The 25,687-nt window shown below is 39.1% G+C and overlaps 1 protein-coding gene across 7 annotated transcripts in view; it reads right to left on the bottom strand.

The window, feature by feature from the left end:
* ppfia2 (PTPRF interacting protein alpha 2) overlaps window positions 1-25,687 on the bottom strand; it is a 180,580-nt gene that overhangs the window by 144,963 nt on the left and 9,930 nt on the right. For 6 of the 7 annotated variants that reach the window (XM_087831125.1, XM_087831126.1, XM_087831127.1 and 3 more), the window contains exon 2: window positions 23,721-23,979. In XM_087831125.1, coding sequence (XP_087687251.1) covers window positions 23,721-23,969 — 249 coding nt within the window. In that variant the 5' untranslated portion in view covers window positions 23,970-23,979. The remainder of the gene's footprint in view (window positions 1-23,720; window positions 23,980-25,687) is intronic. The other variant, XM_087831124.1, reaches the window with a different exon arrangement.

The raw sequence follows: 25,687 nt of genomic DNA, 5'->3' as shown, positions 1-25,687 counted from the left end.
GCACAGGAGGACAGGCTTGTGTGATGTGTAGAAGAACAAAATCCAATAATTACTAGATGATTGTCATGCTTTGTGTACAGATCTATTTAATAGCATGTATAATGTACTGACAATTCATGGAAAACTAATCAAAACTGCTTTCTAAATTAAAAACGCTGACAGTCGGACAAAAATGTGTACACCGAGACAGTTCGTGTTCATCTCCATCTTTGCATTTTGGATGTGATTCAATGGTATTCAAAACTGCAATGCATCAATATTCCAAACCCCACAGTGTAAATGTAAATGAAAAACAAGCAATTTGATTTTATATTCTGGTATAAAAAGGGCTTTTTTTAAAATTAAAGTTTACATTTAATTTTTCTTTTCAATTGTTTTCTCAAAGGTTTATATTTCCACAGATATTTCTTAAATCTCCACATTTATTCCATATAACTTTAAACTTTTGTGGACTGAACACCGAAATCTTCCATCGAATAAATCTCATTTTATGGTACAGAAATGAAACTGTAAAGAATATCGATACCTTTTAGTGCTTCGTGTGTGTGTGTGTGTGTGTTTTGCCACAAGCCACAAAGCTGCCTTCCTTCATGCAATAAAATACTTGGTAAAAAAAAAAGGGTAAATTTACTTTACAAATACTCGAAAACTGTATTTATGAGAGTATGTGGATAAAGTCTGGTTGCTTTGTTTGAATGAGCCTTTTCAAGTATGAATGTGAGACTAAGAAGGAGCACTGGGAAGAGGTTATGTTGTGAGTTACAGCCTGGATTAGCCTGTGTCTGAACACGGGGAAAATAAAAGTCTGACCCCAGTGCCATTTGCAGCACATCACCCTCATGCAGCTTTATGGTCATTGCCATAATTTTTCTCCCTCTGACATTCTTTCCTTTCCCCTCTTGCTTAATTTTTCCTTCTCCACTCTTCCTAGCCTTTATTTCCCCATTCAAAGTCCTTCCTAGATCTGTTTTCTGTCTCACCAGTCCTTCGTTTAAGTGGGAATGAATCACACAACCATTCGACAACAAGAGGAAATCATCAATTAGCGCCATCACATTGATGGCTAAATATAAACAAGCATCACAGCCGCATAGATGTGTCATAACAACTGCTCATCGCGCTCAAGGACAAAATGAGAACAAAATTAGTCATCTTAGGGGCTAATTGTATTCTTAGATAACTGTTTCTTCGGATGTGCTGTGGTTGAGAAAATTTGCAGTTCTGTCTAAACTGCGAACTAGTGGAAAAGAAAACATTACATTTTACAAAGATAGATGGTGTTGAACAGCAGCACAGCATCATCAAAAAGCTGAAGACACAGATGCATTCTAATGCTACAGCACAAGCTAAGTACACATCCACATGTTTAATTATTGCATGCATGCACACTAATGTTCATTTTCAGGCTTGGCTTTTGGACTTTTCTGTTTTTGGTAAGGTTTTATATACTAAGTCATTTTTTTCCTTTTGTAGTAGTAAAATAAGTCAAGACAGTGCTTTTCTGACCTCATTTGTTACAGACAGGATTACCCATGGCCAGCAATGCCAGACTGAAGGTTAAGTCAAGGACTCGTGCTGATGCATTTCTTTGATGTATGACAGCAGTGTTTGTTTATGACAGCAGACTGTTACAATATGGAAAACCTGGGACTTGCAGTTATTTTGTAGGACACCTCTATGTGTTCATCACTGGTTTACTAAATGGATGGTTCATTGAAAGCTAGAGTTTTCAGAATGTATCTATTGGATATACATCTATAGTAGGGATGCAACAATACCAATTTTTTCAAACCGATACGATACCGATACTTGGATCTGAGTACTTGCCGATACTGCCGATAAAAAATAACATCTTATTAAAAATGACCACAAAAAAATAAAAATAAAAAAGTGAAAAATAAGCACTTTTGTTAAATTATTGCATTGTAATTTAACAAAATATCACTGAACTATTGGCACTAACTCGAGCTTTCAGAATAATAAATAAACACTTCTGTTTGGAATAAAATAAATACAAATTAGGTTTGAAAATAAAATAAACTTTAAAATTTTTGCAGAGTGTCCATATTGTAAACAAACAAACAAAATAACGAAAGTATTTGGCATTGGCGAACAAACTCCTCATCTGCTCGTGGATCATCAGTCGACTGTGCCGTTAAACCAAGGACTGACATCGTGCACACACTGCTTGTCTTTACCTCTTCAGAAAGTTTTGGCACCATTATCGCAATTTCATATCGCAGCTCGATATTGCCAGAGCAATAAAATGAGTCAGAGTCTCTGTTGTTTTAACTGCCTGTGTATTTTCTCTTGTCATTTTGCATCGCTTTTCCAAAACGTGAGTTAAAGTTGGCTGTTCCGGTCCACACTGCTGACATTTTGTTTAGCCTAGCTAGAGCAGCCTCCAGTTTCTCTTTTTTATCTGGAGCCGCCAGTCTCACTCGCCTAACCCTGTGCCTGTTTAGCGCAGGATGCCCCCAGTGGCCAATTTAAAAAACTACAACAGAAATGACAAGTCACCCTCTGATTAATGAAATAAGTTAGTATCGGTTCATGGTATCGGTTAACTTTCACGAGTATGAGTACACACACATTTTACAGTATCGGCCCCGATACCCGATACCAGTATCGGTATCGGTGCATCCCTAATCTATAGGATATTATTCAGTGGTTTCAGTGGTTTAGTCTACTTTAGATCAAACACTGTATGTGCCCTACGAGCCACTAAAAAGGAGTTTGACTGTACAGTGTAGGTGCAAAAAGTACACATACTTGGTTAAGGCAGGAAAAAGATCACAGTCTGGGCCAAAAAGCACTGTTTTGCAAAGCTAAATTGTTTAGTTTTATGGAAGATTTGCCACTCTCGATTGTTTATGTGCTTTTTCTCGTGATGACCAGATGTCTGCATATTCTATAATCCTTTCTCTTTTTCACTAATTGAGTGTGCTAGAAGGTAGAGAAGGTCATCTACTGTAGAAATGAATCCAGTTCACGATTGTGGATATTTTGTAAACTTAATGACACATTATTCACCCTATACCTACTGTATAAGGCAACTTATTTATTTTATATTGATTTTTAAATTTTAAAGAACAACATTGCAACAAATACAAACAAACAAAACAAAACAAAACCCCCCAAAAAGAGAAAAAAACAACCCATATACATGGGGAGAGTACCAATACGGTAACTTATTATACGCACAACAAGCCTGACTAGTCCATCTGTGGAGAGCTGTGATCAGGCGCTATTTATTTATCTGATTTTACATGACTAACGCTGAACGAGATTGAGAGGAATTGCTTCAGATTGGCCAATCAAGATGGTAATTAGCTACATTAGGCATTTCTGCGGCAAGCTAGTGGTAGGGGATCAAAATGAGCTGTTACTGATCCACATTCTCTGTGTGTTTTGAGAAGAGGGGCTAATAATACATTCAGGGTTATGAACGGTCAAAAGAAAAAGGTTTAATAAAATACAGTTTACTCTCCCCTGAAGTCATGAATCCCCTGAACGCATGCAGACCTGTGATCCTCACATGCTACAGTAGTTCAGCGATGGATTGGATTGTTGGAAACAATGGAAAGGCTTTACTATACACAAAAATAATTCTCAGTAATTCATTGAACAGCGCTTTATGTGAATAACTTTCTGCAGCATTGCAGTACTCTCTCAACACTACGTCCCCACTGTAATACAGACAAATCCATAGAGAGCTGTTTGATGATGAGGCAGTTGATGAGACACCATACGATTACAATTTCCCTGAATTTTCAAAAAGAGGCACCAATGTGAAATTCACCCACACAAACTAAGAGGGGTAAAACTGACTTTGAGTACATATCTACTCTTTCCTCTAGCTGTGAAGCAAAAAAGATATAAGCAGAGCAGAATTTCTTAGAATTTATTTGGTGCAATTAAGTGTATGCTGTGGGCCAAGTAAACCTGCCCATGCCTCAACATGGGCATTTTGAGCTCCCTATAGAGATTTAAGGTAAAACTAAGGATTTCCAGTGCATCATAGGAATTAACTTTCAAATTAGTATGTGTACAATTTAGATTTACAAGAGCTCAAGAGACCCACGACGAGGACTGTCACTAGAAGAATGTACTGAGAAGGGTTGCCAAATAGTTTAGACTAAAAATGACCACTGGTACCAATTTTATGAGGTCACATAAGCTCTAATTTTAGCAACACAATACACATTAACTTCATTGTTAACATAAATGTTAACATTAGATCCAGGAAGCAAGTGTTGTCAGTCCTGCCCGTCTGTAACAATAACAACTGGTATTACTTTAACAAGATAACAATTATTTGTGTCTGAAATCTGTTATGTTTTAATTCAAGTCACAGATTGAAGAAAGTCTTGAGTCCTAACACTCACTGGGAGGTTACTTTGCTTTGTACCACCCAACTAAACACTGTTACAGTCAAAGCAGACACTGCCACTGACAGCAGCCCTTTCCCCCAGCAGTACAATCCATCCCATTATACCACAAAAACTACCAAGGCACGGTTCAAGGAATACAACCAAGCGCTAAAGGCATTGGCCCGTCCGTCAAACTTCCCAGATGTCAGCTTTATCAAGCCTTTGTAGCCACTGTGGAACAGGTGATTCAGACCTGTTTTGGATGTTTGAGAGAGTCTTACACAATATAAGACAGTTGGATTCAAGTAGCGGCTTATAAGAGTAGCTCTCCTACACATATCACTAAATTAAACTGAGTTAAATGGAAGTGTTAATAACTCCTTGACATATCCAATTTCCTGTGTTTCTTCAGTTCTTAAAGCTAAATTGTGCTTCTCACTGAGCATTAGGAATACTGTGCTTTAACAATGAATGCCGTCTGTGCCTCCATTTGGGTTCAAGCTCCTGTTAACACTGTTACAAGATGTTCTGCACGCAGTGATGCCTTTAGTCAGATGCTGGTTAGACCAAAAACAATGACTCACCACAGCAAATTAAAATGTGGATCACACCTACTTGAGTTCTTGCATTTTATTTTTATTTTTTTTTGGCACTATCTGGAGGGAGGAAGTTTGTGAAGTAGAAAAAGTGTGCAGCTTCTTTTTTTAAAAAAACATTTTCAACTTCCTGGGGTAAATGTGGACTTAATTAGTTTGTTGGGAACAATGCCTGTTAATCAGTGAGTAAACTGTAAATGTGCTAATGCTTGTTTTTAAATGAGTTTGGGTTCATTTTAATAGAGGGATGTTAAAAAACAAGATTTCCAATTAAATATTAGACATCTGACAAAAACAGGAAGATGACTACTTACAAGAATGCATGAACCTAAGATGCCTTGCTTCAAAGCACTTTAGGTGGTGATTATTTCTGTAGTGCTTATAAGAATTTGGCAGCTTAAGTGTGGCACGAGAGTAGAGCGGAAATGCCTGTGCGCAGTACATGATGTGCCCTATTGGATACCTGTGATAGAAGCTGGCTGGGCTGCAGCTGGCAACAAGAGGCGGAGACCAAATGACTGCTCTCAGTACTGGCAACAAAACAGGCAGCTGCTGGAGCGGTGGGAGGGTTGGCCTCGTCTTCGAAAGGAGCCAGGGTATGATTATCACAGTGCAAAATCGGGCCACAAAGTGCTGTTAACAAGATCGGCTAACTAACACTTGATGCTTATTAACCACTGCCCAGCCATCCTCTAACACAGGTATCCAGTAGAGCCCATGGCGTGCTGCAGTTTCAACAATCAAACAATGAGGAAGATATCGGTTTTCATCTTCTGTTTTATTGTTTTACATTTGTATTAAAATTCTTAAATGGTGCTGTAGGGATACAGTAATGTGCAAAAGTCTTGAGCCAAGTCTTTACATCTTTGGAGGGGATGGGAAATGGGTACAAAAAAACAGTCTGCACATTTCTAATGACTTTAAAGTTGATGTTCTTTCTACGGTCTACTTCACAAAGCCTTTTTTGTGCTGGTGTTTGATCTCCAACAGGCGTTTAAGGAGTCTAGTAAAAAGTAGAGGTGGAAATCACCAGACACCCTATGATCCAATTCAGGTTCTTTCAATAAAATAAAATGATCTTACTTCAGTTAGTTTTTTATTTATTTATTTATTTTTAATGCAAAATGTTTTTACCCCACAGCTAGTAAAAATGTTCTTTTTAATACATATCAAAATGTATGTAGGACTCCTAAGCTAAGAATTCTGTTGTTGTTTCACATATATCCATTAATTCATCTGTCATTGTGCGAGAGGCGGAGTACACCCTGAGCAGGTCGCCAGTCTCTATGTATCAGCGACATACAACCATTCCCACTCATATCCACCATGAGGTTATGCAGAAGTTTGGTCTCACAGAGGAGGCTACTAGGCATAAGGTGAGATGGAGGCAGATGATCCACTGTAGAAACCCCCAAAGGGAGCAGCAAAAAGAATAAGAAATAGCAGTTAACCTATCATGCATTTTTTTAGACTGTGGGAGGAAGCTGGAGTACCCATAGAGCACCCACGCGAGCAAAGAGAGAACACGCAACCTCCACACAGAAGGGCCCCAGCTGGCCGGTCTTGCTGTGAGGCAACAGTGCTCAAAGCACTATTTAAATGCAATTCACTGAATTTAATTAAAATGGCTTCAAGGTTAATTTTAACAGATTCTAGGTGTCTTTTCTGAGCTGTGATGATATTATCTTATCCAACTGTAAACACCACAAGCATCTGCTCCAGGAATTCATTTTCACTTCTAAAAAATAACCATAAAATATTCAGTCTCCTCTGACACTACAAGCAGTATGGCAACCTAGCTTGAATCAAGCTGTGCCATCCAGTAATGATCCAATCCAATAATCACTGTGTTACTTGAGACTATAAAACTTAAAAGAAGCAATGATGGGTATGTAACTTGGCTCTAACTTTACAGATTACCTTATCTACTTTTCTACTGTGCTGTGACTTCCTACAGGTGCCAGACTTCCTTTGACTAGGCAGGAAACCTGCTGCAGTCAGGTGTAAATGATACGTGCAGACAGCAACAGTGACAGCCATAGTAAATCAGACACGACCGGACACACTTTCCAGGCAAGAAAAACTCCTTGAAATGCAATACGTCACATGGCTCCAGTGTTCTTGTATACTGCCGCGTAGCTGCCAGCTGGGAAACTGTTGCTTTTCTGATTTATTCAACATCCTGTATATTAGTGCAAAATGATGCCTTGAGGAAGACGCCTTAGCTCTTTGATGTTGCAGAGGATGATGCCAGAATGCAATTTACAGATGTCTTAAAGACAATCACTTTTTCGTCTCACATGCACTGGGATATTTTCTGCTATCACACCAGAAAAAAACATAATGGAAAACTGTCCAGAACTGAACAGTTACTGCATTAACAGGCAGTCTATACAATGCTTAATGTTCATATATTGTAAAGTCTGCCATGTTTATAGATGGGGCAGACCTTCAAAAGCACCTTAGCCTACATTTAGTTTAAATACATAAAGCAGCACCAATGAAAAGCTGGGATACTTCAAATGATGTGATACTGCCTCAAAGCTGTAAAATATCAAGCCATGACTTAATTACGTCAAGCATCTATGGTTCACTGAATCCATGATGCCCTGCAGCACAGCCTAGACATGAATTGGCCATCACAATGCATTACCTAACAGAGGACATGTGATTAGGCGTGACATTATAAAGTGTGATGCTGTGATGCACGCTGTTGGCAGGGGGAGGCATATGGTTCAGCGGGACACCTGAGTCACATCAGTGGGCTGGATGTGGGTTCTCTGCAGGGAAGCGCTGGGAATGTTTGCCACAGAGAGAGGAGGGAGACAGAGTACGGTGATGAAAGCTTGGGACAATGCAGTTATGGAGAGGCACGGTGGATCAAATCCTTAGAGTGGGAGAAAGTCACATTGAAAATTGTCACAATGTTTTCGTATTGAAATAAAGTCATAAATATGTAATTTGTCGATGCTATAAAAAACTCTGCTGTTTAAGCTTATTTAAGTAAATGCATATGTGGCCTCAGAGGTAGCTGGGGGGCTAAATGGGACAGGCTTACTCAACCAGCTTGTTCTACTAACATAATAACTCTGGCACTATTAGATATCAAAATTAAACAAGTCATATCGCTCAATAATCCAGCACACCAGGATTTACTAAACACCGGAAGGTTAATATATAAGGTTCAATATGGCTTCTTTATACACAGTTTATACTCTTTTAAAAACACACTATACCAAATCAGTTTCAAGCGTATTCGAAATCAGCTAATCTTGGTCTGGTGACATCTTGAAAGGTGTTATTATGTTTTATCGAACCAACAGTCCCCAAACTGAGGCGATTCAATTTTAATTACATGACATCATTAACAACATCACAGATTACATCATGTACAACAAGAGGTGGCAGATTCAAGAGCAGCCAAAAGAAAAAAAAAACAAACCAAACCATCTGATGCTGGCTACAAGAACATCAATCCCCATAGACTCATATGTTAAAATGCAGTGGACTCCAACTTTATACTAGAAATAAACATGTTTACAGCCTGTATTAGAAAAAATGTCTTGGTCATGACAACTGTATGAGGGGAGGGGGATTTTTATCAAACGTAGTTAAGACTTACAAGGTGGTGCCAATCAGTGTTGGGGAGTAACGGAATACATGTACCGCCGTTACGTATTTAAAATACAAAATATGAGTAACTGTATTCCGTTACAGTTACCGTTTAAAAAGGTGGTATTTAGAATACAGTTACTTTGTTGAAACAAATGGATTGCACGGCGGTGTTTTCCTGTTTCATATTGTGGCGGGTCAGGTTGTTTGACAGCTATGTTCTGTTGTTCCAGGCGGCAGCGTTACGGTTGCCACGGTGACACGCTCTCTCTGCGACTGTGTGTTTCCTGGGTGAGAGAGCGCTTTTTTGTTGTTGTTGTTGTTGTTGTGCTAAGCTAATAGGCCTAAAGAATGTAGCCTTATGGCAGTGTAGTCCGTGCTGCAGGGAGAATGGACTGCCATAGCCGTTATGTGTCTGTGAGCGCGAGGAGGGAGAACAATGTGAGTGGAAAAGTACGAGCTGTCACCGAGCAGAAACAATAATAACCACTGCAGCCAAGAAGAGTGCCTGAGGAGCCCAGTTGTAAGTAAGCTATTAAGACTCGACTGTACACTGTGTTCGTGTTTTCCTCCGAAACAATAAGTTCCGTTGGAGCAGCCTTTCAACGCCTCTCTCTGTCTCTATTTTTCGGCTACGAGCCTGACACGGAACCGACGTATTAGCCAGAGGTCCCTTTACTACGGTTCGGAGCCGCGAACCTTCAGTAATAGTAATAAATCACACAGCAACAGTACATTCATGCAGTTGTAAAAAGCATGATAATATATTAAGTAATCCAAAGTATTCAGAATACGTTACTCTCATTGAGTAACGTAACGGAATACATTACAAAATACATTTTGGGGCATGTATTCTGTAATCTGTAGTGGAATACATTTTAAAAGTAACCTTCCCAACACTGGGTGCCAATTAGGTCGCTCCCTGTTAGGCTTCACCTTTGCTAATTCAAGTCACTGAACTATACTCTATCATTTTTATCATTTTTGCTGGTGCTTTTTTGGGGTATCTTTAATGCAATTACTATGTAGTGAATTATATCAGCCCAAAAGGGTAAAAATTTCCAAACAGGAAATCCAAAACTGTGAGTGACGTCACAGTGGGGTTTGTCTTGATGTGTCTGTGGCTTGTGTTACACTGGTCTGACCCACCTTATCGGTGTACTCGTAATATTAAAAAACAGCAGCTTTAAAAAAAAAAAAAAAGAACAACATTAATAGTTTTAGAAATAAGCAGCCGTTCTTTCATAATGTTCACACACGCTTCTTTTTAGAGTTGTAATTCCTTATTAATCACACATCAGGTTTACACAGCTAGTCACAGCACATTATAAGTAGGCACTGCGAGGCAGTGAAGCAAGTACATCATCATGGGATTGGTTCTCTTAGGAGTACTTGAACGAGATTCTCAGTCAGTGCCAAGAGTCAGTGACATCATGATCTATTTCTGGCTGTCAAGTGGAACATTTTGAAGCTAAAAAGGTATCCATTAATGGGGACCAGCTGCATGGTCGGAAACACCAGCCTATACCAGTGACCCCACCGAAAAATCAAGTGCAGCTGCCAAATACCAGAAGAATCAAATTATTACACTTATTTCTAACATGTCTTCAGGAAATTGTGGTAACTGCGACAGATGAATGAATACTGGTTTGATTCCTCCTCAGTCAGCCTACTCTGCAGTAATTAAATAACTATATGTCAGGATGAAACCAACTGATTTATACTTTTACCATCTGCAAATGACAAGTGTATATTTTTCAGTGGTTGAGTCAAAATAAACACATTTAGTGGCTTTTGGAGGGAGGATTACGTTTTCAGGTCGGCACAGCAAGTACTGGTCATAACCTCATTTCACTCACTTAAGTGGCTCTCAAGGGACCAGTTCTCTAATTCATTCAGGCAGAGCCTGCAAGAAGAAGAAGTGTGTGTTCTGGGTGTGTGCATGTGCATATGTAGTGTAAGATTTAAGTGTTTCTGTATTCCTAGCTCCAGGATCTGAGTCATGCCCAAGTTCTCCCCACAGTGATGCAAACTCTTTCGCAGATCCTCCTTTCTATTCCACCTACACACAAAAAAAGCTTCAACACGCACTTCTGTTCACCGGAGAAGATGACATCAGAATGTTTGGAGTGCGTCTGCCCACGCACGTCTTTTCCTAAGTGTGAATGATTCACTTTTAAAGGTTTATGGGGATTTTTATTTATTTTTTTAAAGAAAAGAGATTATTCAATAAATGTCACTATTTCAATGTTTACTTAAAAGTGAAATGACAGCTACAGTTGACCTTTTTCAGTAGTAATTTATAATACAAAGTTTCTTTTTGCTTTATACATTTATTTATATATAAGGTACCCCATTAGCCTCCACAATAGTGGTTGCTAATCTTCCTGGGGCCCTCAAGTGTAATCTAATAAAGTAGATGGAAAAATGTCCACATGATTTGGCTCTTACATCCAAAGTAATGTTTTACAGTTATAAAAATATGAGCATGCAAATATCAAGAACATTGAGGCACAATACACAAGAATCAAAAACAGGTCACAACCTTGCCCTCTTATGATATTTACAATAATGAAAAACTGTGTAAATAGGCTTTTAAGTGTTTTTTAAATTAGGAATTGCATACAGCAGTTTTTCAAAAATTTGCTTTTGGCTCGAGGAATTACTAAATTGCAGTTTGTTAAAAATAATTGTGCATTTAATCTGGATACTGCAGCTGAGCAGAGAAAAAATGTGGTTTGTTTAACAGTATTGCTTTCTTTATAAATCAAAGTAAGCCATAGTATAATTTGGCTTGTACTAGAAGCCAAAAATGTTTTTTTTAAAGTTTTTTAATTATGCATTTGATCCATCTTAACACTAATCTGGCTGCTTTATTCTGGACTAACTGAAGTCTGTTAAGGTCCGTCTTATTAGCTGCTGACCAGATGATTGAACAAGTGCATTAATAACATCTTTCATGATTGAGGAAGTGATGTAGAAAGAGCATTTCCTAGCCAGCTAGCTATTCCCTGTCCCATTTTCTTACAGAGTCTATGTGCTGAGACCATGAAAGGTGGCACCACCAAGTAGTTTGATCTGGGTGACCTGTTCTTATATTGATCCAGCTATGGAAAGATTCAGTAGTGGACTGTTGACCAAATGTTGTCTACTTCCAATCAACTAAGATTTAGATTTAGATACATTTAGAATCATGTTATTTTTGCTTATCCAGTCAAACATGCTCAGCAAATCTTGTGGCAATACGCTGGTCTTTTTGGAGTTAGCTGAATAAAACATGGTGGAATCATCGGCATACATTACAGGAAGAGATTTACCCGAGATAAATGGCAGATTGTTCGTGAAAACCGAATAGAGAAGTGGACCGTGGCAGCTGCCTTGGACTAAACCACAGTTCAGGTTGCAGCCATCTGAGAAATAACAGTTATAATAAATCTTTTTGCCTCCTTTCAGATAAATTACTTTTCATTCAGAACAGAGCAACTGGTGAAAATCCATACCATTTCAGTTTATCAATCAAAAAGTAATTGGAATTATTTTCGATTCTTTCCACTGTAATGGAAATAAGCTGCATGCCAAACATCGATTAAATACATGTCATATAGGAAGAAAACTTAGCAAACGTGGCTGCAACTTTGAGCAGTTTACTGTCTATGTTATCAAAACCTGAGGATGTATCATCAGGAAGTGATATTAATAATCGCTCCACCATCTCAACATTCACTGCCTCAAACTTAAATTGGCATTGCTCAATATTCATAATAGCATCCTGTATAAGACAGAGTCATAGGGTATGCAGTTTGCATGCCATATTGTCATTAATATACAGAGCTACGCCCCCTCCAAATCTGTTTCTGTCTTTCCTATACAACTTATAACCATTCATTTGAAATTCATTATTGTCAAAGGCAGAGTCTAAATGTGTGTGAAATGGCCAGCACACTTATACAGTTTGTTGACAGCAATCACTAAATTTCCTGAGCCTTATATTTAAGGCTGCAAATATTTACATGAGCTACTGAAAAATCTTTTCTGGAAAATCCGTGAATAAGCATATAGTCGGCCATTTACAAACTGATGAATCATAACAGCTAGAAATGACAAAATCACTGAAAGTCTCATTTTTAAATTCAGCGTTCTGGGACCTCGGTTTAACATTTAATTTAAGATTTTCAGGAAGGCAATATCACCTCTGTCTCTGGCCGCGGTAACAGTTCTTTTCTGTTGTTCCTGATGGATGAAAAATCTTCACTAATGTAAAGACTGGTACCTTTCAGCTTTCTGGCAGATAAAAGGATTAATTGTCTATCTTTAAATCTTTGTAATCTGATCACAATCTGTCTGGCTCGTCCATTCTCTCCTTGCATGGGCCGGTTCAATTTGAATGCTGTCACTGTCTAGGCCCAGCTTCTTCTTCAGCAAGTGTTGGACTTTATGTTTTTACTTTGCTGTTGATGAATCTGATCTTTGTAAAACTCCCATTGCTGTTCCAGCATAGCATTTAGCATGCTAACACTGACATAGCTGTCATCCTCTACCAGTAGCACTTTAGCAACCTTCAGGGGTATATTTGTAAGGTTGTTTTGCATCCCCTACCAGTGAAGATCTCCGTTTCAATTCCAAATTGTGACACCAAAATGTCCAATCTTAAAACACTAATTAAAATGTAAAAAAAAAAAAAAAAATCCCAAACACTAAATAAAATCATGTGATTTCATATGACGGACAAATCTGCCAGTCGACGAACAGTTCCTGTAGATACATCTGATTTGTCCAAAATTTATTTTATTCATTTAAGATGCGTGCAATGCAAGATTTTTAGGACTGATATGGTATGTGGAGAAACACTGAAAATGAATACCTTACAATCGCCAACTAAAAGCAGCAGCTTAGCAACACCAAATATTTTATTCTACAACTGGGTCTTTCATGGTTGAGTAATTACGTCCCTTCTCTAGACTCCTTTTAATAATTCTGCAGGCAGCCTGAAAGAGTGCTGCTGTGGTGTTCTCCCCCTTTCCACTAATAAGTGCATCTTTAGCTTACATCAAACAGTCAACACTGGAGATTTTATCACTGCCAAGGAACGAGCTATTTTGTAGGGCGCTGGAAGAATTTAACCTAAAAGCTCTTGGTCTAAGATGGCGAAAGCTAACAGTAATATACAAGTGGCCTCACCATACAGTGATAAAGAGCTAATCAAACATTTTTATTTCTTGACAAGTTTAGGGACACACCAACTTGTGTTTTTTTAAACCCTTTAAGGTCCACACCAAGAAAAAAGCAATGGAAAAAATTTTTTGTTTGCATTTCTTATTGGCTTGGGTGAGTAATAACCACAATCAATTTTTTTTTCAATAGATCCTGTAGTTTTTAAAATATTGATCTCTACCAAATGGTTGAGATGTCACTTAATGGTAAACGTATGAAATGCAAATACAAGTACAGTAGATAATACAGTTGAAAAAAAAGGGGACAAATTATAATTAAATTAATAACAAAAACTATCCAGAGCATTGGATACAGTTTATTTTTAGTAGCATGCCAGTGACCATTGCTGGTTTTCATTCCATTAAAGGAAAGTATTATATCAAACATCAAAATACATATTTTTTTAATCTGCTAATGTGAAAAATGTGAAACAGCACAAAATACTGACATTCAGGCCACTTCTGAATGAATGCTACTGTGCAAAGCCATTTTTGTTTTTAAAAAAATAAAATAAAAACAGTGCAAATCTAGCACATCTGCTTGTGGTTTTGGTCATTGGGGTCTTAGGGTGTAGCATTTATTCTGTGGTCTTGGAGAGCTGAATCATGGTTGTCCAACTCTAGATGCTGGCTTGTTAACTTGGTTCAGACACAGCCAGGCAGAAACCTTTTGAGAGCCATCGGTTTCGGGTCCAGTAGGGCACAGTCCCTCTTGTAGACCAGGTATTCAAGTCAAGGATGTATCCCAACAGTGGAATATGCCATCTCCTTAACTTGTAACTTATAACTTGTCTTATACAAGTGCAATAGCATATCAGAAAGTTTAATTCCTCCCATATGCTAATTATATACAGGGATGAGTGATGGGCATGGAATGGTAATCTTTGCACTGGACTCTTTGCTCCACCGTTTGACCAATGAAAGAAGCATGAACCCACAGGCATTGTTTAGGAGGTTAACACATTTCTTGCCAAACTATTTTATTGCAATCAGACCTTCATCAGAGCCTGTAATAACAGGCTCCATGGCCCTTCTTCATCAGGTCTTTGTCTGCCATCAGGGGAGCTCCACCGGTGCAGTTTGGTCATACAGTACCTGCACCTGACACCCAAGGAGGTGTGCAAGTTCTGGACCAAGCTGAAACTTGTGAAGAGCTGAGGTTCTTTTATGGGATTGCATAGTGTTTTTTACCACTTCGGCCCCTAGAGGTAGCTTCTGTTCCTTTTCACTGAGGGGAGCATTGAAGAATGTAGACCCCCCTTGATAAAGCAGCAAGTCGTGGATGATGCCAGATGAACTTGCTTGGCAGAACAATTTAAAGCCCCACTCATGTGGTTTGTTGCCAATATACTGGTGGAGAGTGCCAGCCCTTGTGGCTTCATATGAAACCATGACCTCAAACACACTGTGGTTGAAGATGGATGGTATCATGAGTATCATGCCACAGGATCATGTGATTTTTAGCCATATAATTGTTTAGCGTCCATGTAGTGCTTGTTAAACATGAAATTATTTTTCTGTCAAGTGACATACATCTGTTTAGCAAGTCCTCTAACACCATCATATATCAAAAAATATCGTCCTACCTTAGTTTCATCAAAAACACTCAAAATATGTTGGATGGTTTTTTGTTTCTGACTTCCTGGTTGGGAGAGGGATAAGAAAAGCCAACCGTTTACATTCACAGTGCTTTCTGGTGGATTTTTTGGGATTACAGATGTAAACCAATTGGTAGAAAAGACTCAATAAGGTAGGTCAATTTCAGTGAAAGCCTCAGTTAGATATAGGGCCTGAAAATGTGCTCTACCAACTGGTTGAGCAGAACGCTAAAGGGTTAAACTTTATTTTTTCATTTGACCAAATCCAGAGTCCAATTTTTTAAAACTCTGGCCAGCTGATTACAAATTCCAAATCTATAACTGAGCATACACACTTTTTTCACCAATTCATTTTACACAATTACAGAAAATGACATGGCTTTTACATTTTCTCCATTTCTACACTTGGGTAGAAGGTCTTCTACTGCCCTTAATAAAATTAACGGCAAGGGGTTTTTTTTTCCCCCATAAATCCAAACAAAAATGACCTGCAGTATATTCCACTATTCATTTCTAAGACTTTGGAACCAATTAAGTCTAATTTATTGCCAAAAGTATGATATAGTATAGAATATTTATCTTTTTAATGAACAAAAGCAAAATTATGTCTGGGGTGAGTGAGGCCAGTATAAGCAAGTAAGTAACCAGCGCTGTGTGGCAAGTCAAAAAATTCATTTTGACTTTTAAAATTATAGCTAATCAGCCAACCAAAAAGGAACTTAACATGAAAGCAGCTGCTGTTTCCTTGTTCATCTGATCTACTGTTCCTGGAGTTCCATGACTTTACAGCACACTGGCACCACACTGCGGTGTTCATTAGAAAGATAATTACATCTGCAGGAGATCCTTCTGCACCGTCTTGTCACCTTGGTGTATCTGAGCAGAACCCCTAGCCTCACCTTACTTCCTCTGTTTCCCCTGCCAAGCCACTAGACCAGAATCTAGTGCTTGGCATTCGCCCGAGCAGTGATGATTCATCCAGAGGGCTAGAACTGTCTACTTAATCACACCCTAACCTTTCAAGGGTATTGATCAACTCTCTGAACTCTGGTATTAGAAACAGTGTAAGGTGCATCGTGCATGTGCCAAGGAGTTTAAAGGGGGAAAGAAGAGGAGAGGGGGAAAGAGGCTTTGGATGTAAATTGCGCAGAAAAATGAGGAGGGCTTAGTTTTTCTGAAGACTGGAAAATACTAAGGACATCAATAAAGTAACGGCCACATTTTGCAGCATTATATAACTGTACATGCATATTTATGCTGTATATAATGTAGGTATTATAATATGTTCTGAAGTTGGTCAACTTAAGGAAGGCTTTTACTGCTGGTAGATGCCTGTGTTGCCCACGCTTGCCTGTCTTCACAGTCTCCTCCTCTCTTCCTGCCATGCATCATCTGCAGATCTACCCTGCAGGCAGCATGAACTGGGGCACAAACAATAACAGTAATCATGGAAAATCATGTGCTGCACTGGCGGTGGAGACCAGCTGACTGGCTGACTGCTGGAGCCAAGAGGGCCTCCCGTACATGCAAGAGAGACAGGGTGGGGGCGGACGTAGGGGAAGTCGTGATCAGGAATAAAAATTGAAAGTAAAGGAGAGAAAGGTTCTCCCGCATCCACTCTCAAGCTTAGTCATCTTCATTTCAGCACTGCTCTTTTCACACAGCTTCTCCGTCTCCCACCCTAATGCCTGACTCCCAACGCCTTCCCTCTTTATTCAACATTCACCCCCACTAAGTTCCACAGAGTGGTACGATCCATGATTACAAACAGTCATTTAGGAAAAATGGGTAAAGTTTTAATAGGGATGGTCTTGTGGTGACACACTATGTCATCCATGGATATAATTATATAGTACACAATATGACATTATGATATAATTCAGTATATAACATAATAAACACTAAGAAACACCAGAGATGTATGTAACCTTTAGATAAATACACAATAGCCTGAAATTACTGTCTGAAATCAAAGCATATTTTCACGCTCAGTCATTATTTTATACAAGGGATACAAGCAACACACTACATATTCTCCTGAAACCAGTATGTTAGCCATGAATGAGCAAGCCTCCGATCAATAGACACCTACCCATACAATAATTTAGCCAAGTCCTAGCTTTCATTTCAGATCAGCTGGTATCTAATTACTGTTTTGTTGGCCAGAAGCAGAATCAACATCTGTTATCAGTTTGGAGAGTCCAAACAATGAGATTTAAACAGCCGCGGTGTCTGATATCAAAAATTAAGATGTAATGTTTACACAATAAAAACACTGGGACCAAAATATATGCGAACCAAATGTAGCAAATATCGTTTTTATTGATGACTAGTGAACTGAATGAACTCAGCTTAGAGACTGTTTAGTATAACAGTTGCTATTTTTGAGCCTAGAAAACAAACTCATGCCTAAAGACGCATAAATGGGGTACTGCTGTTTTAGCAGCACTTCATTTATCTCACTGCAAGCTATCCTTTAGCAATGGCAATAGTAAGGCAGGTCTCCCATTGCCAACACTAAAAGAGGCTGGTGAAGGACCCATTGGTGTTACATTAAAGCTCACTGGGGTGAGGAGCATTTTAAAACATGCAGGGTTACTATTGAAGAAACTTTTCTAACATTAACCACGTACATTTCAGTGTCTGAATTCAACCAGAGAGTGAAGTGCAAAAGTTTAAAAAATAAAAAAGAGAGAGACAAGCACACAACCAAGATTTCCAGAAATGACATGAACCACAGTCTGTGACTTCTACAACATCCAGCCTCCCAACATGAGCTCTGTAGGCCCGTAAACCACGACCTTAATCTCTCCATGGCCAATAATACTGCTAATGGTCCGTCAAGGCGCCTATGCCAAAGGACACTTCATGTGTAATGGTGAGATGCAGGTGGCTTGTAACAAAATGGCTTTATTTAATGGCACGGGATTAGAATGCACTGATCCTTAAGATATAGTCTCATCATATATTTCACTGGCATTAAAAAATATTGCATGTCTCTTCATATTTATGTCTTAAAACAGCATCATGTCATGTGATTTCTTTCACTTCCCTACATCTTAAAATCAGCAGGTTAGTTTATTCTTTCTTTTATTACCTTTGACTGTGAAAGAAATTTATTTACAATAGTGCTTAGCTTTAACCATGATTTTTTTCTGTCTTCAGAATATCTCCGCGAATAGACATCTGTATAACTACAACCCAGATCTGTATTTGCAGAAATCTAGAGCCTGGTGCCATTGAGGAGGATTAGCAGCAGCAGCAGCAGCAACAGCAGACTTCATGAGACCATGTTTGGCAAAAGTAAATAAACAGCATGGGAAGAAGGCTTCCGCAGCCCCTCAGGGTCCTTCCAGTACAGTAACGCACAGCTGAGCGCTCCAGAGAAAGCTGCCTGTCTGCCAGTTTCCCTGCATGTGTCACAATACAGGCACTGTTGGGGGATGGAGAAGGCTCACATGTGGATGGTCTTACAGGCTTTGAGTTGTCTGAACACTTTTCTTTTAAACTGTTTATTCAGTATTGGTGTAGAATATTTCTGTTTTCAAGAGGCTCCAGATTCAACACAGAGCAATGCAAAATGTGGACCTATATGAGGCTTTTCACATGACAGCAGTGCTCCCCATTTACCACAGAGGCTTATAGTTAGAGGCAAGAACAAAGTGCTTACTGCAAGCGGAGTAACACATCAACAGCAGGAAAGTAGCTGAGGTTAAACCCATTCCTTTATCTGTTGAAAATGATCTGCCATGCTTTAAAATCATTCACACTTTAATTGTATCATGCAGAGATCAATGAGGATATGATATGAAATGTTTGTGTTTGCTCCAAACACTGTCACTTATTCAATAAATCGGCAAATGGACCGCTTCCTGTGGACCTTCAGTACAGTAAGTAAGGATGTTCTGAAACAACTATTAGACTGTTATTCAATTCACATATTTCTCTTGGAGAACACAATGTATTTAATATTAGAGCCCAACCTTTGTGTGATATTAGCTATTTGATGATATAATGGTTTCAGCAAACAAAACAAAAAACAATCATTTTTTAAAAGTATTTGACCAACAGCAAGTATTTGGCAACAGTAGAAAGGAAAAACTCCCTTTTAACAGGAAGAAACATCTGGCAGGACCAGGCTCATGGAGGGGCAATCATCTGCTGCGACCGGTTGGGGGTAATAGGAGGAAGACGGGATAATTTTTTCAGCATTCCACATTCACCTTCTTGAATGTTACCAGTACACCATGTGGGCACCTGTAGTGCACTTCAAGTAACTGTATTTGCCAATTAGAATGTATTTATTCACCAAAGCAAGTGTAAGTATGGAAGCATGTGAGGAATTGGAGCATATTCACAACGAGAATCAACAGTCAGTTCAGTGGTTATTATACGAGAATGACTTACAAGGTTTCTTATAAGTCATTTATAAGAAACTTATTGCAATGTTAAAAGTTATCTTTTGTAATTAGAGCTTTGCAGTAGTTGATTAGTGAGAATATCTTGGATTTTTCTTGTTTAGAACTGAAAAATAACATTTTTTTAAGCATTTGCCTAAATAAGACACTTAGGGCAGAGGCCTCTTTGCAGAAAAAGCATGTCACGCAGCACTGAGTGCATGACAAACAAATAATGGTTGTCTCTGTTATTTCACTGTGATATAACAAAACAGGCTGATGAAATCTAGAATGGACAGACAAGGGACAGTCGGCAGTAGGGGTGGGGAGGCATATCAGGGAAGGGCCAGGGGTACTGCCGAATTTTTATGCATGTAAGCGGGGATGTGTTGCTGGAAGCGTCAGGGACGGCAAATGTCACTCCGATGAGTCGAAAGTGTCGTGACGAGCAGCGGAGCCGTGACCTCGGATGGAGAGAGAGAGAGTTGAAAAACAGAGGAGAAGAGGGAGATGCAAGGCAAAGTGCAACACAACAATAAAAAAAAGGCGGCCACAGCAGAAACAGAGAGAGAAGGAACAAAGGGAAAGAAGAACAAGAGGAAGCAAGTTTGTGGTGGGCCAACATCTAATCCTGCCAGTGCTCTGGGCTTCAGGAACAGAGGAGTGATATCAGTAAAGACACATTCACAGCCTGCCTATTGCTTAAATGAGGCCACTTTTGCCCCCCCACCAAAAAAACCTTTTTCTCTTCTCATTCATCATCTCCTTAGCAATCACACACACAAAATGGAGAAAATCCTGGAAGCTATCTATTGCCCTCTTTTAAGAATCCCACTACATGGTTATCTGAGCATTGTTCTGCACTACCGGCCCCCAAAATGACATCTTTATTAGGGAAGTCCCATTATAAAAGAAGTGTCAGATGCAGTAAAGTCATTTAGGTCTAATCGAGAGCAAAGACATCCTTAATAAAGGTGATGGCTGCTTCTTTGAAATAATCTCATTTTTATTGCTCAAAAAGCCAGAAGCTGCAAGCACAACTCTTATCAGCTGCATATTAAACAGAAGCACAACAGGGCACCTCTTTCCTTCACCAAAAGCTTCTGTATAATTGCCAAGGTCTATCAAACCTCTTCGTGAACCACAGCAGTAATGCTGATATCATGCAGCCCAATAAGACACCATCAACATAATTAATAGAATCGTTTGTGCCAGGACATTGCTAGGAAGATCCCAGTGATATTTGAATTAATCCCGATGCCAGGAAGAGCACCAGAACCGTGTGTCAGCTCTGTCATTACACAGTGACAACCCATACATCATTGTAGCACTTTACTGCCGGCGGACATCAGCAAAACTGTCTGATAATTGAAATGTTATTTCACTTTGGCAACCTTGGATGCTTTTTCTGGAGAAAAAAAATTGTGAGTATGTTTGGATGGAGAAGAAATATAAGACTGCCTAAGGACATGCATTCAAATATGGGACGAGAGGAAGGTTTGTTGCCTTTTGTTGTTATTCTATTCAGTGTGTGTAGGCTGTCCTAGAAGCTAAAAAAAACAATAACCCAAAAACATCTATGAACAGAATTTGCTAGTGCCTAACTTTTGCTTTTTTTGTCTGTCTGGTTCTCTCAACTGTGTATTTTGTTCACTGTGTAACTTCTGAGGTGGATAAAAGCCCTGAGGCTAAAACATGAGCTGGAAGACCACATAACCCCAAGTTCAAACCTGCATTCTGAGATGAATTCAAGATCAAATATAGCAAAGGCTGACTCTGGTAAAAACAAGGTTTTTACCCACTTGGGACACACGGTCCAGAGATCTGAATCAGAAAAGGTGAAAATGGGTTAATTCAAATTATTCTGAAGGCCAAGGGGCAAGAAGTAAAAAAAATTTTTTAAAAAAAAAATCTGACACCTCCTGTGAACAAAGTCCTCTTTACTGACAAACCCTCAGAGTCTCTTAGAGACAGAGTGGGAAAGGCATGTGACTAGAATTACTGACACAGTTTTAGCTAATCTCCACTTACTGCAGGAACCATTACATAAGGGCTTCTATGTATGCATTGCTCAAAGATCCTCACAAATGTGTTTCAATGATTTGTTTTCAAACAAGACAGGTTGCCATTGTCATATAACCCACACAGGCGAATGCACACTGAATGTTCGGTTATGCCTGAAATTTTAAATTATCTCAAACATGCTGATGCAATCAAAGACATTTAGGTTGGGTAAACTCAGCACTGCAGATATCCGTAACCAGTGAGTATAAGAGCACAGTAGCACCCATTAATATGCAATTTGTTGTACACTCTCAAGTACTTACAAAATTATCTACATGTAAAAGAAACTGGTGTTGTAATTGGAGCCTACTTGTAGTTACAGGAAGCAACAAATACACTAAATTCATTCTCTTAAAATTGATAAGCTCTCTGTGTTGAGTTCATTTAAAATTACAAATTTATTTGTTGTTGGTGAGAGTCATATGGTACTCCAAGACACAGTACTAGCGCCTTGTTCATTTAAGCATAATGAAGCGCTGCTCTGCAAATTAAAAGATAATTATCTCGTCTGAATAATAAACAGTGCTGGGGAGGCATATATAAATTTTTATTTTTTTTTTTACACAATTTGTGAGGCAAATAAAAAGCAATACAGCCACACTCTACATTCATGTAAAAAACAAGTTTTCACAGTCCTGTAAAATCAAAGTATACCCTTACTGATACCATAGGAATTAAGACAGTAAGTAGCAGCCAGGTGCTGCTAATGAAATGTACTTAATTAACTGATCATCAACAGGTTTGACTACTCAAAGTCCACATCTCAACCCAATGGAAATGTTGTGGCAGGACCTCAAAAGAGCTGCCCATAAATGGATAACAACAAACTTTAATAAAGTAAAGCAACACCGTTCAGAAGAGTGGGTGAAAATCCCTCCGTAAACAATGTGAAACACTGAGAAAGCCATACAGAAAATGCCGTTATGGGAGGATTGTTACGTTATTGCTGCGAAAGGTGATTCTACAAGCTATTGAACTATGAGGTGTACTTAATTTTTCACACGACTGTATGCAACAGGTGCCCAACATGAAAAACGATAATAGTGGTTAATTTAAAGAGAGGATGAAGTTCGATTTATGTCGGGAATGACTGCGTATGTGCAAAATGTCTTATGAAATGACAAATGTTTGAAAGGCAGTATTGTCGTCAAGACCTGTTCCAAAACCAGTTTCAGTTGAAAAGTACTTCTTATTTGTATAATCCACTGGAAATGCATGTGTCAGCATGTTACCTCTATCAATCATGAGAGTTGGACGTTTGCACGCTTTTTTCTCTACACTGTTTACAAAGTCAGAGATAAGACATTGATTTGATGGTTAAAAAACAGCTTAGGCATACATTTAGATTAGCATCCACACCTCTCTGTGACAATGAAGAAAACAAGAACGAAAGAAAAAAGATGCAGGTAGGCAACTTTTGCCTTCTTGTAAAAGGGTCCGTTTTAACCCAAGTAATTGTTCATAAAACTAACCTAAGGTTTTGTATTTGACTTGCCTTACAATAATAAAGCCCAAGTCATTGGCAATCAGCCTTTTCTATTGTTTGGGATTTAGGTTGTGTTGAGAAGAGGACACTAAAACAATAAAACCAAAGAAAGTTTTAGAAAGTATAAAGTTTAGATGGACAATATTTTAATAATTTTATAGCAACTTTAAGACAAAACACACATAAAATAAGTCAAAGACGACATCCCAGTGTCGTGGAAGTCACAACACATCCTTTGTAAGCACATCATTATTCCAGCTTCCTACTTTAATTGCATGTCAATCCTTCGTTCTTGTCATATCAGCAATTTCAAAAAGTCAAGGATACAAAGATTCCACAATAATATTAAAAAACCTTTTGAAAACAAGGATTTAAGCTGCTTACCTGTGGCAGGGCGGAGCTGAGCTGCCGCTGCAGCGAGTCTCTGTCATAGATGACGTCCTGTAGATGCTGCTGGGCCAGACCGAGGCTCTCCTGAGTTTCCCTCAATGTGTCCAACAGCCGGTCCCGTTCGTCCAGCATATTAACCATAAGCTGTTCAAAATGTGAGTCCGGGTCTGAGGCGCTGCTCTGAGAGCCGCGTTGGCTCAGAGCTGTGTCCTCGCTGATCGTGGGCATCACTTCACACATCATCTTTGCTCTGCTGAAGAGACGAAAAACCAGAAATTAGACAATAGGCAATTTACACTCTGAACTTTCCAATTAAGTTTTGTTTTTTGCATATAATACATACACAGTGTTGGGAAGGTTACTTTTAAAATGTATTCCATTACAGAATACAGAATACATGCCCCAAAATGTATTCTGTAACGTATTCCGTTACGTTACTCAATGAGAGTAACGTATTCTGAATACTTTGGATTACTTAATATATTATCATGCTGTTTACAACTATGTGAATGTACTATTGCTGTGATTTATTACTGTTACTGCAGGTCCGCGGCTCCGAACCGTAGTAAACGGACCTCTGACTAATACGGTGGGCTCTGTGTCGGGCTTGTAGCCGAAAACTAGCTTTACTTTGTTGTCTGGGTCAACTTTGCTAGTGAGAGACATAGAGAGGCCTTGAAAGGCTGCTCCAACAGAACTTATTGTTTTTGGAGGAAAACACGAACACGGTGTACAGTCGAGTCTTAATAGCTTACTTACAAGTGGGCTTGTCAGGCACTCTTCTTGGCTGCAGTGGTTATTATTATATTTACATGTTTCCAGCTCCCGTTTTTGCTCGATGACAGCTCCTACTTTTCCTTTTTCTCCCTCCCTCGCTCACAGACACATAACGGGTATGGCAGTCCATTCTCCCTGCAGCACGGACTACACTGCCCATGAGGCTACATTCTTTAGAGCTATACTTGTAGCATTCTGCCTATTAGCTTAGCACAACAACAACAGGCGCTCTCTCACCCAGGAAACACGCAGAGAGAGAGCGTCACCCTGTAACCATGGCAACCGTAACGCTGCCGCCTGGAACAACAGAACACAGCTATCAAACAAAACCCAAACAGTCCTGACCCGCGACAATATGGAACAGGGAAGTACCGCCTTGTAATCCATTTATTTCAACAAAGTAACTGTATTCTAAATACCACATTTTTAAACGGTAACTGTAACGGAATACAGTTACTCATATTTTGTATTTTAAATACGTAACGGCGGTACATGTATTCCGTTACTCCCCAACACTGTACATACACAAACTGTCACCCATATTACAATACAGTTGCTGAACAACTTCAAATAAGAGGCAGCATACTCCCTTTTGGACCCACACATATCTAATAATAAAATTGTAGTTAAAAAAAAAAAAAGAAAAGAAAAGAAGACATAATAACAGTGGGTTTGTGCATGGATGAGAACCAAATTCTAATTCATAGGAATGATGAGTATTTGTATAGAGCAGGGTATATAGGAAAGTAAACATGTCTGTCCATGTCTTCTGTTTTGTACGCATGCCTCTGTGTAAATATCCACACACTTCTGTTTGTATGGCTGCGTGCATGTGACTGGGCCTGACACAGTTGGAGCTTGGCTCAGCGTCACCCCGGCGTTTCAAAGCTGCAGACACGTCTTGGGATGCTGGGCGTTCTGCCCTAGATTTCACGCTTGTGCTGTTTAATGGGCCAGCCCAGATCAAGTTGCATAATACACCATATCTATGCTATAGTGGATATGTGAAGCAATATTCCAGCTCCCCTCAGGGTTTTTAGAAAGCTTCAGGAATCATTCTAACGGATGTCCAGGTCGGTTCATAAGCTAAAGTTATGTTTGCATCACTGCAGGTAAGTAAGAAAAGAAGAAATGAGCCACGGGAAGTCACTGTATTTTTGTAGCTCAGTGCCACACAGATTAGA

Source organism: Neolamprologus brichardi, chromosome 17 (assembly GCF_056152115.1).
Source record: "Neolamprologus brichardi isolate AB-2024 chromosome 17, ASM5615211v1, whole genome shotgun sequence".
NCBI lineage: Eukaryota > Metazoa > Chordata > Actinopteri > Cichliformes > Cichlidae > Neolamprologus > Neolamprologus brichardi.
This window is presented reverse-complemented; position numbering and strand designations above follow the sequence as displayed.